Source organism: Rhipicephalus sanguineus, chromosome 1 (assembly GCF_013339695.2).
Source record: "Rhipicephalus sanguineus isolate Rsan-2018 chromosome 1, BIME_Rsan_1.4, whole genome shotgun sequence".
NCBI classification, from domain to species: Eukaryota; Metazoa; Arthropoda; class Arachnida; order Ixodida; family Ixodidae; genus Rhipicephalus; species Rhipicephalus sanguineus.
In genome coordinates, this window is record NC_051176.1 from 167106454 (window position 1) to 167123487 (window position 17034).

The 17034-nt window shown below is 44.5% G+C and overlaps 1 protein-coding gene across 1 annotated transcript in view; it reads left to right on the forward strand.

The window, feature by feature from the left end:
* Positions 1-17034, forward strand: part of LOC119380097 (cytochrome P450 3A24-like) — a 46537-nt gene that overhangs the window by 27713 nt on the left and 1790 nt on the right. The window contains exon 5 of the mRNA XM_037648968.2: positions 14095-14225. Within this exon, the coding sequence (XP_037504896.2) occupies positions 14095-14225 (131 nt within the window). The remainder of the gene's footprint in view (positions 1-14094; positions 14226-17034) is intronic.

The following is a 17034-nucleotide window of genomic DNA, read 5'->3' on the forward strand; positions in this document are numbered from 1 at the left end:
TTTACAGTGCATGCCGCCCCGTCAACGCAAAGAGACTGCAATTCAGCGGGACGAAGATTCGCTGCGTCTTTCCAACGCCATGGAAGACGCGCCAAACAGAGGAGTGAAAGGGGGAACGGATTCGGGCAATGTCGTTCTCCGGACAAGCACGAACGGTCAACCGCACTTCGACGGGTCATGCTGACTCGCCCATGCGGACTGCGTTCGCGTGGGAAAAGAAATCGCTCCATCTTATCAAAAGCTTAGTAACGTGAAAACTTGGGCGGGTTGGTGATGCCTTGTGAACCACAGCGCAACTGCCGAGACGAGCACGATAAGAAGGATGAACAAGGCACTGACTTACGTCTCGTTCATTTTCTTCAGAAACGCGCATATATAAGCGGCACCGAAGAAAAAAAACAAGATGGAAACAAGAAAGACAACCACATGATAAATCAGCAAAATATGAAGCCAAGCCACTAACCGTCAGCGACACGTGCTGTGTTAAGATAGTTTAAATCTTCGTTGGCAAGTGCTACTGACGTCACGCTTACGCATTGCTCACCCGAGCGGTCGGTCGGTGCTGCCTAGATTATTTCCCGGGTAAGTATGTCCGAACTTTCACCAATTATGCGGCAATTCTCAAACTGGGGATCGTAGGTGCATGCGTCACAGTGAATGGCAAGATGTCCGTCCGCTTTCTTTTTTGCATTAATATGATGTTCCCTGAGCCGGTTATTAATATATCTCCCGCTTTGTCCAATATACCTATTGCCGCAAGTTCATGCTAAATTATATACCACACCTTGCATACAATTAACTGAGGAGTTTCGGTGGTCACACAAACATTTTTCTCTTTTCCCGAACCATGGTTCATACTGCAAAGTGCAGACAGCTTTTTCGGGGCAGAGAGAACCACCGCATCGCATGCGCCGTCCTTCACGGCATCTGCTCGTACCTGCATAAGCACGAGCTCAAGCTGCTGGTCGCTGACAAGGAGGAAGGGTTTGCGGTTTTGCCCAGTGCAGATTATAATAGGAAAGCTCTGGAAGCAATCGATGTTATTTCATTCCGTCCCAAGGTGCTTCCTTATCCCGTGCAAATTCTGACATTAAGAAACTCTTGATCTAAGTCAATTTGTCAAAAAAATTGAAAAGAGTAAGTCCAGGCTAGAGTTCTTTTTTGGCGTGAAAACCCACAATGTCGAGTGATTGTTTTCGCGCCATTGTTTCGGAGAATCGCACCTGGCAGAACGAATTGGCAAAGTTTTTACAATAAAAGCTGAATTTGCGCAAGGTAGATAACCCTTTTTTTATTAATAACTCCTTTCAGGTGGCATAATTTTTTACCAATCACTCTGGCATGCCCTTGTGTGCCTTCTTAATAGATATAGCAAAGATTTATACTATTCGCTTCCCCATGTTAACAGATTAACCTGCACTGAACAATGCATAGACCGATTCGGGGCGATCCCGTTTCAAAACGCTGCAAATGTGCATGTCGCTGGTTTTCTTGAATTGTTGTCTACGAACCTAAAAATGGCATATGTGACATGGGACGACGAAATTCATCTCCAGAAAGAAGGGATCTGTTTAGGATCGTTTATTGCTTTTGTGCTCAGTAATTTGATACTACTACGTTTTGATAGAACCGTGTCTAGTTGGCTTTCGGGTTTCAGTGTACTTAGTATTTCGTTAGGTGGATTATTTTTTTTGCTCATGCTGGTGTGCATTAGGGCAGGTCTTGTTCAACATGTCGCGGATGGGCTGTCCATTTTTCAAACGTGTGTGAGTACGTTGATGCTCACGCATGAATTGCCAGATTACGATTCTATGTGATTCCTATACCTTAGGCTGAACTTTTCTGCTTCGCACGAAATAAATAAATAAATCCATTGACTTGCGCAAGAAAGAAGTGGATTATCTTTCGCATGCGCATGCTCTCGCAAGATAAAGTTGTCTGGAATTTATTTTTATTTATTTCGTCACTGGTTAGCGATCACGCGCGGTAATAGTTACATGTTGTTTTGCGCTGCGCAATTTTTCGCTACATGTATGTGTCTTTTCTGAACGAAAAATCACTTGAAGGTCGGCGCTTGTCCGTGGCAGCCCTCTTTTCGTGCATTCGTGTTTATTCCCGCGCTGCTGAAATTTTCTTCACGATGAACTACCAACTCGCCCAAACACTCACGTTAATCGCCGAACATTATAAAGAGCGGGCCAGTCGCATTACGAATCCCACCAAGTTATTGCGGTGATCAACGCACATGCGCAAATGTGCAGCGAATGCTACTTGAAACAAATGAAAACAATTTAAACCCGTAGTTTCGTGAAGCCGCGCTGTAGCTTTTTTTTTTTTTCGAAACGAAACAAAAGGCTTATAAGGTTATGTGCATATTTACGCGTCAGAGCCGTACCAGCTATCCGGCCACTTCAGAAAATTATTTCGCTCTTACATCGTAGATACCGCTGCTTCTTTGCCCTCAGACATATCTCTGTTTGAACGTTTTATAAAAAAAACAAAATGTTGTACAGCCACTATAGCCTTGTAAAAAGTCGCCAAAGCTTCTGACAGGGCGTTTTTTCACAAGGCAAGTACGGTGACTCCACGAGAGATCGAACATGCCTGTCCGGTCGATATTTTTGTTTTGCCTGGGTTTTTTATATGTTATGTGGGCACATTCAAAATTCACGAAACCGAAAATTTTATTTCCAAGAAACGCTCCCAACGCGCCAAAAAAATATTTGACGGTGGCCGCGCGGGCCTCCTGTTTTTGCTCACTGCAATGTTTTCGGAATTCATGACCGAATTTAACGCGAGCTATAAATGATGTGTCGAAATTTTTTTGCTGGTTTTAATACGCATTACTGTGGATTACATCTATGCTTTTTTATGCCGTCCTCACGAGGAAGAAAATGTAAAAGAATGGCAAACACGGCCGAAATAAAACAAGTGTGCCAAGTTTGAGGCGCCTTGGTGCCTTTCCTATTTCAAACAGAAACTTGAAAGGAATGTCAAATATAGAAAAGAGCCTTTGCAACATTTATACAGAAGGTAGTTTTCCTACGGATAGCAGAAAAGAAGAAAAAAAATAGTTAAAGAAGCGAGTTTTTTCAAGACAGTTCGTTTTCAAAAAAATAAAATGAAAAAAAAACTCCGGTCTAAATTTTGACGACAATTTTTTATCGAAGAGCGCTTATGTCAGTGAAAACACGGTTTTAATATCATATGTCTTCATTTGCTTTGTTTACGAGATATAACTGGCCAAAATGACCCTTGCTGTGTGTGCTCATTTCAGTGCGACTGATGGTTGTTATCAGCTTGCAATGTGCGTAAATCTCAGTTTTATTTATTCTGTTGCAGAAAAATCTTGCTCTGGTGGCTTTTCGTCAAGAAAAATGTGTTGTCAGATTTTATTTGTGTCTAGCGTGTGCGAAAGTGGGCTGCTGCCGCCCTCTAAAGGGTGATTCCATGAGAGATTGAACATGCCTATCCGGTCGATATTTTTGTGTTGCCTGGGTTTTTTATATGTTATCTGGGCACATTGAAAGTGTACGGAACCGAAAATTTTATTTCCAAGAAACGCTCCCAGCGTTCCAAAAAAATATTTCATGGTGGCGGCGCGGGCCTCTTGCTTTTGTTCACTGCAATGTTTTCGGATTTCACAGCCGAATTTAACGCGAACTATAAATGATGTGTCTAAAATTTTTTGTTGGTTTTATTACGCATTACTCTGAATTACATCCATGCTTTTTTATGCCGCCTCAAAAGGAAAAAAATGTGAAAAAAAATAGCAAACCCGGTCTAAATCAACAAAGTTTGCTAAGTTTGATGCGCCTTGGCGCCTTTCCTATTTCAAACAGAAACTTGAAAACAGTGTCAAATATAGAAAATAGTCTTTGCAACATTTGTACCGAAGATCATTTTCCTACGGGCAGCGAAAAAAAATAAAAATAGTTAAAGAAGCGAGTTTTTTTCAAAACAGTTCATTTTCAAAAAATAAAATAAAAAGAACTCCGGTCTCAATTTTGACGACAATTTTTTATCGAAGAGCGCTTATGTCAGTGAAAACACCGTGTTAATATTTATGTCCTTATCTGCTTTGTTCACGAGATTTAACGGGTCAAAATGACCCTTGCTGTGTGTGCTCACTTCAGTGTGATTGACGGTTGCCATCAGCTTGCATTGCCCGTAAATCTAGTTTTAAATATTTTCCTGCAGTAAAACTTTGCTCTGGTGTCTTGTCGTCAAGAAAAATGTGTTCTCAAACTTTATTTGTGTCTAGCGTGTGCGGGGGTGGGCTGCTGCTGCTCCCTAAAGGGCTAAATCGTAGGCAGTTTGCAGCTTACAACCTCAACTTCATCATCATCATCATCATCATCATCAGCCTGTCTACGCCCACTGCAGGGCAAAGGCCTCTCCCATGTTCCGCCAATCAACCCGGTCCTGTGCTTTCTGCTGCCACGTTATACCGGCAAACTTCTTAATCTCATCTACCCACCTAATTTTCTGTCTCCCCCTCACGCGTTTGCCATCTCTTGGAATCCAGTCAGTTACCCTTAATGACCACCGGTCATCCTGCCGACGTGCTACGTGCCCGGCCCATATCCATTTCTTCTTCTTGATTTCAACTATGATGTCCTTAACCCCCGTTTGTTCCCTGACCCACTCTGCTCTCTTCCTGTCTCTTAAGGTTACACCTATCATTTTCCTTTCCATCGCTCGCTGCGTCGTCCTCAATTTAAGTTGAACCCTCTTTGTAAGTCTCCAGGTTTCTGCTCCGTAGGTAAGTACCGGTAAGATGCAGCTGTTATATACCTTCCTCTTGAGGGATAGTGGCCAATCCTGCTCACCAGAGCAGGATTGGCCACCCTGGTGTAGTACTCGGCCACTACCTCCCACATGAATACACCAATTAACCCTCGGCCCTCAGTCCCCAGCGGCTGCGAAGCAACTGACCAAGGCGGCGGTCAGACCTGCGACGCAGCAGAGGGTGCTAAGAATCTCTGGGTACGGACAGGCCGGCCATTGGAATCTGAATTTGGCTACGTATAACGCTAGAACTTTATCTAGTGAGGCGAGTCTAGCTGTACTATTCGAGGAATTAGAGGGTGTTAAATGGGATGTAATAGGGCTCAGTGAGGTTAGGAGGCCACAGGAGGCTTATACACTGCTGAAGAACGGACACGTCCTATGCTATCGTGGCTTAGCTGACAGAAGAGAACTAGGAGTGGGGTTCCTTATTCATAAAGATATAGCTGGCAATATAGAGGAATACTATAGCATTAATGAGAGGGTGATAGGTATCGTAATTAAGTTTAATAAGAGGTACAAGATGAAGGTGGTACAGGCCTACGCGCCTACATCCAGCCATGATGATCAAATGGCTGAACGCTTCTACGAAGACGTAGAATCAGCAATGAGTAAGGTAAAGACACAGTATACTGTACTGATGGGCGACTTTAATGCAAAGGTAGGCAAGAAGCAGGCTGGAGATCATGCAGTTGGGGAATATGGCATCGGCTCTAGAAACGCCAGAGGGGAGTTACTAGTAGAGTTTGCAGAACGCAATAATTTACGCATCTTGAATACCTTCTACAGAAAACGGGCTACTCGTAAGTGGACGTGGAGGAGTCCTAATGGCGAAACTAAAAATGAAATAGACTTCATAATGTGCGGCCACCCGGGCATTGTACAGGATGTGGAAGTAGTTAACAAGATCCGATGCAGTGACCACAGAATGGTAAGATCTAGAATTCAACTTGACGTGAGGAAGGAACGGCAGAAACTGATACGCAAGAAGCCGATTAATGAACTAGCTCTGAGAGGGAAAGTACAGGAATTCAGAGTTTCTCTTCAGAATAGGTACGCGGCTTTAACCGAGGAAACCGACCTTAGCGTTGACGCAATAAATGATAACCTGACTAGTATCATCAAGGAGTGTGCAGTGGAAGTCGGGGGTACAGTCGTTAGACAGGACACTGGTAAGTTGTCCCAAGAGACGAAAAACCTCATTAAGAAACGTCAAGCTATGAAAGCCTCAAATGCAACAGACAAAATAGAGCTGGCGGAGCTTTCGAAGTTAATCAATAGGCGTAAAGTAGCCGACATAAGAAAGTATAATATGGAGATAATTGAGCATGCTCTAAAGAACGGAAGAAGCCTCAAAGCTATGAAGACAAAACTGCGCATAGGCAAAAATCAGATGTATGCATTAAGGGACAAGGAAGGCAAGGTCACAAACAATATGGATAGAATAGTTGAGGTAGCGGAAGAGTTCTACAGAGATCTGTACAGCAGCCGAGACATTCAGGATGATAACGTAAGAAGGAGTAATAGCGCAGAGGAATCTGACATCCCACCAGCATTGACAGAAGAAGTAAAGAAAGCCCTAAAGGGAATGCAAAAAGGCAAAGCAGCTGGTGAGGATCAGGTAACATCAGATCTGTTGAAAGACGGTGAAGAGATTATGTTAGAGAAACTGGCCACCCTGTATACGAAGTGCCTCTCGACGGGGAGGATACCAGAATCTTGGAAGAATGCCAACATCATCTTGATCCATAAAAAAGGGGACGTCAAGGACCTGAAAAATTACAGGCCCATAAGCTTACTGTCCGTTGTCTACAAGCTATTTACAAAAGTAATTGCTAACAGAATTAATACGACATTAGAGTTCAATCAACCAAGGAACCAGGCAGGATTTCGTACAGGATTCTCAACAATAGATCATATTCATACTATCAATCAGGTGATAGAGAAATGCGCGGAATACAACCAACCCCTATACATAGCCTTCATAGATTACGAGAAGGCATTTGATTCGGTGGAGACATCAGCAGTCATGCAGGCACTGCGGAATCAAGGCATCGGCGAAGCCTATATAAACATAATGGAAGAAATCTACAGCGGATCCACAGCCACTATAGTCCTCCATAAAGAAATCAACAGAATCCCAATAAAGAAGGGCGTACGGCAGGGAGACACGATCTCTCCAATGTTATTCACCGCATGTTTACAGGAAGTTTTCAGGGCGCTACATTGGGAAGAGTTAGGGATAAGAGTTAATGGAGAGTATCTCAGTAACCTACGATTCGCTGATGACATTGCATTGATGAGTAACGCGGGAGACGAATTACAGCTCATGATTACTGAACTGGATACGGAAAGTAGAAGAGTAGGTCTGAAAATTAATATGCATAAAACTAAAGTAATGTGGAACAATCTTGGCAGAGAACAGCGCTTTGCGATAGGTGGCGAGACACTGGAAGTTGTAAAGGAGTACGTCTACTTAGGACAGGTAGTAACCGCGGAGCCGAACCATGAGAGTGAAATAACTAGAAGAATAAGGATGGGTTGGGGCTCATTCGGCAAGCATTATCAAATCATGAATGGTAACCTCAACTTACCCCGCCAGTATTCGCTAATCAGAAGCACGCGACTCACAGCGAGCACATGGTTTAGGTCACTTTGTCAAAACTCTCCTTGCACACCGAATAAAACATCTGTATGCAGCGAAGGCCAACTTAATCTTCAACTAAACGCCACAATCAGCAGGCGCACTGTTATGCAGTTGTTTTCTCACTGCCTGCTTGCTTCCCTTCCATTACCGTGCATTGTACGCTCTAAGTATCTTCCCCATTCGATGCACACTGTGCCTAAACAACATTTGTAAGAAGTTAGCGCAATCATTTCCGAGCCGTTTGTTTCACTTCCCGCTATCACGTGTTTTCGGCGTCGCAGATAACGTCTTCCTGTGTCATCTCGACCTTTACCTCAGCGTTTCAGCAGCCAGAAAACGTGCGGTGCGGCATGATTAAGCCATAAGTGGCCGAAGCTGCCCAATTGATGATGTTTTGTTGGCACTTTACTAAAGTGATTTCCCACGTCGAGAACAGCAGAGGTCATTGGTGGCGCCAGACAGAATTATCCTTAGTTTTGACAACGAGTGTGGCCTACAAATTAATTATTACAGCCCAAAGCGCTTAGACAGCTTTGCTCATAAAATGTGAGACCGTGAGCAGTTCTGGAAACTCATTCATGACAGCTGCGCAGATGTGAGATAATGTTTGCGGCGCCGTTCAGTATAAACGTTTCGACTTGCTCTAGGTCTATAGTTGTTCACTACACGCGATGCGCGCGGCCCATGGCTACGTCCGAGTATTCTGTGCCGATTATTTACGCGTTCACAAAAATAAGATTGCTGAGAAGAACATTTTCGTTGCGCAAATTTTTTTTCCCTTGCTCTTGTTGTTGTTGCCTACCTCCAGAAGCTACTGTCATAGGCTGAGGATCTTCGCGACACCTGCGAGGTCTGCTAGCATTGCTTTACGCTTCTCAAGAAAAACCTGTACATCTAACCGTGATGAGGTAGACCAAGCATTTCTGAAGGAAGAAGAAGCGATTGCTATCTTCAACAGGGGCGCCCACCTTTCCTCTGATTGTAGGCGAGGTTGTAGGCTGCAGACTGTGTACACGTTAGCCCTTTAGAGGGCGGCAGCAGCCCACTTTCACACGATAGGCACAAATAAAACCTGAGAACACATTTCTCTTGACGAAAAGCCACCAGAGCAAAGTTTTGCTGCAGCAGAATAATTAAAACTAGATTTACGCACAATGCAAGCTGATAACAACCATCAGTCGCACTGAAGTGAGCACACACAGCAAGGGTCATTTTGGCCCTTTATATCTTAAGAACAATGCGAATGAGGACATATGATATTAAAACCATGTGTTCACTGACATAAGCGCTCTTCGATAAAAAATTGTCGTCAAAATTGAGACCGGAGTTCTTTTTATTTTATTTTTTGAAAATGAACTGTTTTGAAAAAACTCGCTTCTTTAACTATTTTTCTTTTTTTTCGCTGCCCGTAGGAAAATGATCTTCGGTACAAATGTTGCAAAGACTATTTTCTATATTTGACACTGTTTTCAAGTTTCTGTTTGAAATAGGAAAGGCGCAAAGACGCCTCAAACTTAGGACACTTTTTTGATTTCGGCCGTGTTTGCCGTTTTTTCATATTTTCCTCTTTTTGAGGATGGCACAAAAAAGCATGGATGTAATTCACAGTAATGCGTATTAAAACCAGCAGAAAAAATTTTCGACACATCATTTATAGCTCGCGTTAAATTCGGTCATGAATTCCGAAAACATTGCAGTGAGCAAAAACAGGAGGCGCGCGCCGCCAGCTTCAAATATTTTTTTGGCGCGATGGGAGCGTTTCTTGGAAATAAAATTTTCGGTTCTGTGCACATTGATTGTGCCCACATAACATATAAAAAACCCAGGCAAAACAAAAATATCGACCGGACAGGCATGTTCGATCTCTCGTGGAATCACCCAGTAGCGGTTACAAATGGCCTCCCCCCCCCCTCCTGCCCCCACTCTCCCCAAACTACGCCACTGATCACGATCACCGCGACCGTGATGGCAGCGGTAGGGTACTCTATACCGAGTTTCACAGCAACTTACATTTTCTGTCACTGCTTGCTAAATATCGCACCAGTGTCGACCGTTTGCAGTAGTATTGCTGGATGTGCCTCGGCCCCTTACACACACACACACACACACACACACACACACACACACACACACACACACACACACACCACACACACACACACACACACACACATATATATATATATATATATATATATATATATATATATATATATATATATATATATATATATATATATATATATATAATATATATTGTAGCGAAGCCTTTGAGTTGAGTAAGGGGTTGCGCTCTCTATAGCCTTCTAGTGGGTCGTCCTCTTGGGCTCTTCCCGCTCGCGCTCTGAGCTCGTGTTCTTGCTTGACTGTCGCCATTGAGCATCGTCTCCGACTGCCGTCTAATAAACACCTCAACAAATTGGTGGAGGTGCTGTGCTCCCATTCGATGCCCCTGGAGCTAAGATCCCGTACCCTACCAACTACCATGCCTCAAGACGCTGCTCAGCAAACGCCTCCTCCCACAACGACCTCCTGCCCCGGTGTCCCCCGCATCCGCGACCCCCCTATCTTCACCGGCGCGGATGGGACCGACGTTGAGGACTGGCTTGCGATGTACGAGCGTGTGAGCGTACCCAATAAATGGGACGAGGCAGGCAAACTCAGCAACTTGGTTTTCTACCTCGCGGGTGTGGCGGGCCTGTGGTACAACAACCACGCCACCGATTTCCCCACGTGGTCTGCTTTCAAGCCCACCATTTCGCCATTCGTGACGACCTACTGCACCGACGCAATTACAACGCCGATGGCCGCCAGTGGCTACTTGTGATACCCCGCAGTCTGCGTTCTGAAATATGCGAGTCCTTTCACTCTGATCCACAATGCGCGCACTCTGGGGTATCCAAAACTTACCACCGCATTCGACAACGATACTTCTGGCGAGGGATGTACCGCTACGTGCAGAAGTTCGTTCGCTCCTGCCTCGATTGCCAACGCCGAAAACCTTCAACGAACGTGTCACCCGCTGGTCTACAACCATTACCTTGCCCTAACCGTCCGTTCGGGCGCGTGGGCATCGACTTGTACGGACCACTTCCTCTGACATCGGCTGGTAACCGCTGGGCAATCGTCGCTGTTGACCATCTAACGCGATACGCCGAAACCGCCGCCCTCCCAGCGGCTACAGCACGCGACGTTGCCTCCTTCCTGGTACACCGATTCATGCTGCGTCACGGTCCACCCCAGGAGCTTCTCAGCGATCGAGGCCGTGTCTTCTTGTCGGAAGTCGTCGAAGCCATTCTCAAAGAGTGCCATGCTGTTCACCGCAAAACTACTGCTTACCACCCGCAGACGAATGGCCTCACCGAACGCTTTAACCGCACGCTCGGCGACATGCTCTCAATGTACGTCGCCGCCGATCACACAAATTGGGATGCCATTCTGCCCTTCGTCACCTACGCCTATAATACCGCCCCCCAAAGCACAACTGGGTTTTCACCCTTCTTCTTATTGTACGGAAGGCACCCGTCGCACACCATCGACACGATACTCCCATACAAGCCGGATTCAACTGAGTGTGCGCCGATTTCTGACACAGCCAGGCTTGCGGAAGAGTGTCGCGAGCTTGCCAAGACTTTTACAACGCAGGAACAAGAGCGGCAGAAGAGCATTCGCGGCGGCACCACCACTTCTGAGTCCACGTTCCTCCCTGGAGCACTCGTATGGCTCTCGGTCCCTACCACTGCAACTGGCCTCTCTTCAAAACTACTGCCGAAATACGAAGGCCCCTATCGGGTCGTCGAGCGCACATCCCCGGTCAACTACGTGATCGAACCCATCGAACCATCTTCGGACATGCGCCGTCGAGGGCGCGACATAGTCAACGTGGAGCGCCTCAAGGCCTACTATGACCCACTCATAGTGACGAGCTGTTAGGTCGCCGGACGACTCCCTTTTCGTTCCTGGGGTAATTGTAGCGAAGCCTTTGAGTTGAGTAAGGGGTTGCGCTCTCTATAGCCTTCTAATGGGTCGTCCTCTTGGGCTCTTCCCGCTCGCGCTCTGAGCTCGTGTTCTTGCTTGACTGTCGCCATTGAGCATCGTCTCCGACTGCCGTCTAATAAACACCTCAACAATATATATATATATATATATATATATATATATATATATTATACAGTGCTGGGCAGTATCGAAGATACATGTATCTTAGATACTATCTTAGATACTCTATGGGTATCTTGTATCTGTATCGCGATACGTCTCGAAAGACGAGTATCAGTATCTGTATTTCCGATACATTCGATGACGTATCGTGTATCTTAAGATACAAGATACTTCCATCGCAACACAACCATGCGAAACAATAATCTCTGGCCCAGCTCCGCTTCTCAAGCTGGTACTCAGTATCACTAAGCCATCTGAATAAGTCTAAGGGCAGTGGCGTTATTTTATTTTTACGCCAGAGTCCTCCAGCGAGGGTAGAAGGTGAGGAACACAAGCGCGCGGACGTCTACGAACAGCCCACGCACCTTTTGTTTTCTTGATTTCTGTTCTTTTTAGTTGTGCCAATGCCATGACACTTGCTCTTAGCCACTGTCCTGCGCCGCGTACTCCACTGCGTGCGGCGTCTATCGCGCATATTCTGATGTTACAGTGTCGTTATTCAAGACTCTCTTGCGTCTTGCTCCGTAACGAAATGTGATGCGTGCAAGATTTGGGTCGCGTAGACTTTGCATATCAGCGGTTTGAAGGATCTCGTGGATGTAAGTTTGACTTGCATGCAATGAATTAACTTATATGCAAATAAAGTTTTAACAACTTTAGCACCACTGGTACGTATACCTAACAGAAAATATCTTCGCGTACCGTAATTTTCACTTCCATCTACATTCATTCAAAGAATTTATGAAATCACAATTTCTTTATTAGTACAAGTGCTTTCTTAGCTGTCATTCTGCATCACATACATTACCTAGGTCTCTGGACTGCTTTTCTGGTCTGCGAACTAGCGAACGGTCACAAACCCCATGTACACCATGCATTCCCCCTCCTCCCCTCCCCTCCCCCCCCCCATCCAAAAAAAGGAAAGTCGCTACCAGCGTTGTTGCTGCTGTACACCTGTTGGGATATACGGTATTGTGCAACCCTTCTTTTACGGACAAGGTAGAAGTCCACACCGGTAATTGCGCAGTCATGCGAAGGCTTTTATTGAAGTTACTGTGATTATTTGGCAACCCGTTAGCTGGTCAGCAAGCTGTGCAGCGACTCCCATCAATTGCAAAAATGACAAGCAAGAACCCCTGTCAGCGAAGTGTATAAAGAGTTGTCCTGTGAAGAAGCTAAAACAAGCCCCAATAAGTTGTTTTGGAAGAAAACTAACTCACTTTGAACAAGAAGGGCAAAACTTTTGAGATAACAGACATTTATTTCAAGTGAAACAAAATAGGTCAGAGTTAAGAAATTTTCAAGCAGACATTTTTGTGTATAGGCGTTTGCTGCTACATTATATGAATCTATAATAACAAATTTGAGAATGTATCGAAGTATCTTAAGATACAATTGCCAAGTATCGTATCGGATACAATTATTGCGGCAGTATCTTGTATCTGTATCTTCAATACTTCTTGCCTGAATATCTTGTATCGTATCGCGATACAATTTCAAAGTATCTTTGCCCAACCCTGTATATATGATATATATATATATATATATATATATATATATATATATATATATATATATATATATATATATATATATATATATATATATGTATATATATATATATATATATATATATATATATATATATATATATATATATATATATATATATATATATATAATATATATATATATATATATATATATATATATAGATATATATCTATATATATATATATATAGATGTCCCACGAGCCGGTGACTCTTTCTTGCCCTGTGTCAGTAGCGTAGCCAGAATTTTTTTCCTATAGCGCTTGTCCTTTGTCTACATTCTTGTCGCGTGAAACGACGGCGCGTTCTAGCATTACTATATATATATATTTGCCCCGAATGTGCTCCATGCGGAAATGAGGCGATTTGTTGGCGTGCGATGAAATTAGTTGACGTAGGATGCGAGTAATTCGTGCTCTCCGGTGTAGGAATTTGTCCAGCAGCGAGCCTAATTTAGTGGTGACGAGGACCCAATCGCACTTTTGACAATTTCTAAGCCCAATTCGGCTTCGCGCAGGACTGCTGGACAATTACACTTCTCGTACGTCATAAACAAACGCATAGACTAAAAACAAAAACACATAGGCTAAGATAACCCTGACAAAAGGCAGACTTCCTGTTTTTCTCTTCGAAAGCACAGCCAGGAGGTTACCCGCCGCGGTATCTTATAGCACGTTGCTGCTATAAGGGCACGGCTTCAAGTCCCGGCCACGGCGGCCTCATTTCGATGGAGTCGTAATGCAAAGAACACCGGTGTGCTCAGATTTAGATGCACGTTGAAGAACCCCGGGTGGTCGAAATTCATCTGGAGTCCCCGCGCTACGGCGTGCCTCATAGTCATATCGTCGTTTTGGCACTCAAACCCGCAGAAAGTATCGTTACCAGCAGGTTAATATACGTCGACACCGAAGCTACTAAAAGGAAAAACAAAAATGTCGTTCCAGACTGCTTCCCGGAGTTCTACCACTTATGGTATCTACTCACTTGGCTGACGTCACGACTCGCGAGGCCCTACTTCATGGTGACTACGTCAGTGATCGCCCCTGTCTTGAGTAAAAGGAAGGCAGCGAATCTGGTGAGTGTGCTCCAAAGTGGATGTATTCTCAACGACACTTCACACTGTTTATGAGAGAACAATAATGCAGGCTCTTTTAGTGTCTCGGAACCTTCTCGGGGTAAAGCATGGGATAGTATCATACATCAGTTGGCGATAAAAATAACTTACAATTCACGAACATTTCGAGGCAACGGATTCCAATGTTCGACAATTAGAGGGAGAAAAATGTTTCGCACGTGTCTGTTCTAGGTTGAAATGTTAAATGGTTTAGGCTGGAAGAGCCTCCAGAATGGGAAAGATAAGCAAACATTATGCATTTAGCAGGCATAACATGACGAGTAGGGGCGCAGCCTGCGGGTACACACTGGGCACGTGGCCCCTCCCCACCCCTCTCCTTGATATTTCTGATACCAGGTTTGCGATACGACGAAGCCATTAATCGCTATTACTAAAATTTAACAGAAGCTAAAGCGTGTTCACTTATGAGCACTGAAATAAAAATTAATTTGTTTTATCGCATAACATAATTTCAATATCAATATGCGTTTAAGCTCTGTGTTTGTGTAAAATTGAATTAATGTATTTACAGCTGCTTCAATCTAAAGCTGCATTAATTATTAACGTGTGCAACTTAAGAAGGCAGGAGAGACCCTGACCAGATGACCGAAGCGCGACCGCCGACTGCCTCCGCGACTAAAGAAGTAGTCTCGCTCACGAGCCGGTCGGCCGGATGGCGGAGTCACCGGCCGTCCGGCTCGTGACGCAATGCCAGAGTGCGCGTCCATTGATGCAGGTTCGTATTCTTCCGCCTTTGTGGAGGAAGTGCCGCGGCCTTTAGAAGATGCACCCGACTAGACTACAGGCACCCGCTTGCGTGTAATTTATTTATTTTTATTCCCCTTTCGATTTTGCATTTGTGTTCACTATTTATTCTGTACGGTCGACGTATGTGTTTCTGTGTATTAACAGCGGAGCTGTTTAAGCCGGCCCTAAAAGCTTGGGTGTCCGCACAACGCTTAGGGTGGCTTCAGGTTCCGACATGTCGCCGGCTCTGTCGACAGACAATTTGTCGACGAAATGACCGAGGCATCCACGAATTCCAACATCTCTACTATACCACATACTTCACTACACATGGACCCCTCGTCACGTCTGGGTGCTCTCATGATCGCCTCCTTAACTTGGTATAGACCAAAATTTGCATGGGAGGGTAAGAGGATTTGACGAATATGACTGCCGGGTCATGACATGAATAACGTTAAAATCCTGTCGCGTACGTCATGAAACCCTTTCCACTAGACACGTGTGGCACATACCCGTTTACCACTGGCCGCGGTGTACGGGTATGCGCCACAGGTGATTACCACATACTTCACTACACATGGACCCCTCGTCACCACGATCACGACCGGATCCTATAACAAGTCATGACCAGGTGCTGGTGCTCACTGATCACGGTGATGATGCCCTTGTTCAAGAACTGTCAAAAACTTCTTGCACACATGTACGCGGGTTCGTGAAACGTGCGTGCGTTCTCGGGACACATATAAGCACTACAAATCAGCTTACCACTTCTGGTGTTGGTAATACCCACGTTGCCATTGGCAGCGTTAACCAACCGTAAACTGGTTATATAACACATATGCGGCTCTTCAACATATATAAGTGTGCGTAGAAAATTTATACAAATCTTTAGCGTCGATTTGTAACGTGTCGCTCAGTAAAAAAAGTTACGCCACAGTCACCTACCCGCCGCATGCTTCGCATAACATCGACACCCACGGTACGTGGGATCTGCCGAATTTTATTCCCCTTTCGATTTTGCATTTGTGTTCACTATTTATTCTGTACGGTCGACGTATGTGTTTCTGTGTATTAACAGCGGAGCTGTTTAAGCCGGCCGTAAAAGCTTGGGTGTCCGCAGAAAAGCACAGCTGGGCATGCGCCACAGGAATTGGGCAAGCCCCCACAGCCGAGTACAGCAGAAAACTCTGCTCGGCGAAGTGGAGCACGAGAAAGAGAGAAAGAGAAAATAGTGAGAGAGAGAGAGAGAGAGAGAGAGAGAGAGAAGCGATAGACAGATAAAGAGAGAAGTAAATTAGAAATAAAGGGAATAAAGACAGAGAAAGACATGGAAGGAGATAGAAAGAAACAGGCACGGAAGCGAGATTGATAGCGAAAGGAAATTATTAGACAAGTGTACACGCCAAGTTTGCGTTTGTGATTGTGTGCGTGTATTAGTGATGCAGAACTATCGATGGTACCAGGGCTGGGCAAAGATACTTTCAAATTGTATCGCGATACGATACAAGATACTCAGGCAAGCAGTATTTGAGATACAGATACAAGATACTGCAACACTGATTGTATCCGATACGATACATTCCAATTGTATCTTAAGATACTTCGATACATTCACATATTTGTTATATATATATCTTATAACGCCAGCATTAAATGCCTATGCACATATATGTTTCGCTTGAAAACTTACTAACTGCGACCAATGTGGTTTCATTTGAATGAAAACTCTGTTAGTATCTCAAAATTTTGTACTTCTTGTTCATGGTATATCTGTTTCATTCCGAAACAACTTATTGGCGCTGTTTCAGCTGCTTAATATCACAGCTCTTTATACATTTCGCTGATAGCGGTTCTTGCTTGTAGCTTTTGTAACTGATGGAAGCTAGTCGCTGCTCTGCTTGCTGACCAGCAAGCGGGTTGCCAAGTAACCATATGAAACTGCAATAAGAAGCCTCCGAACGATGGTGCAAATACGCTGTGGAGTTCTACCTTGCCGGTGAACATATTACGGTTTTCGCAATAA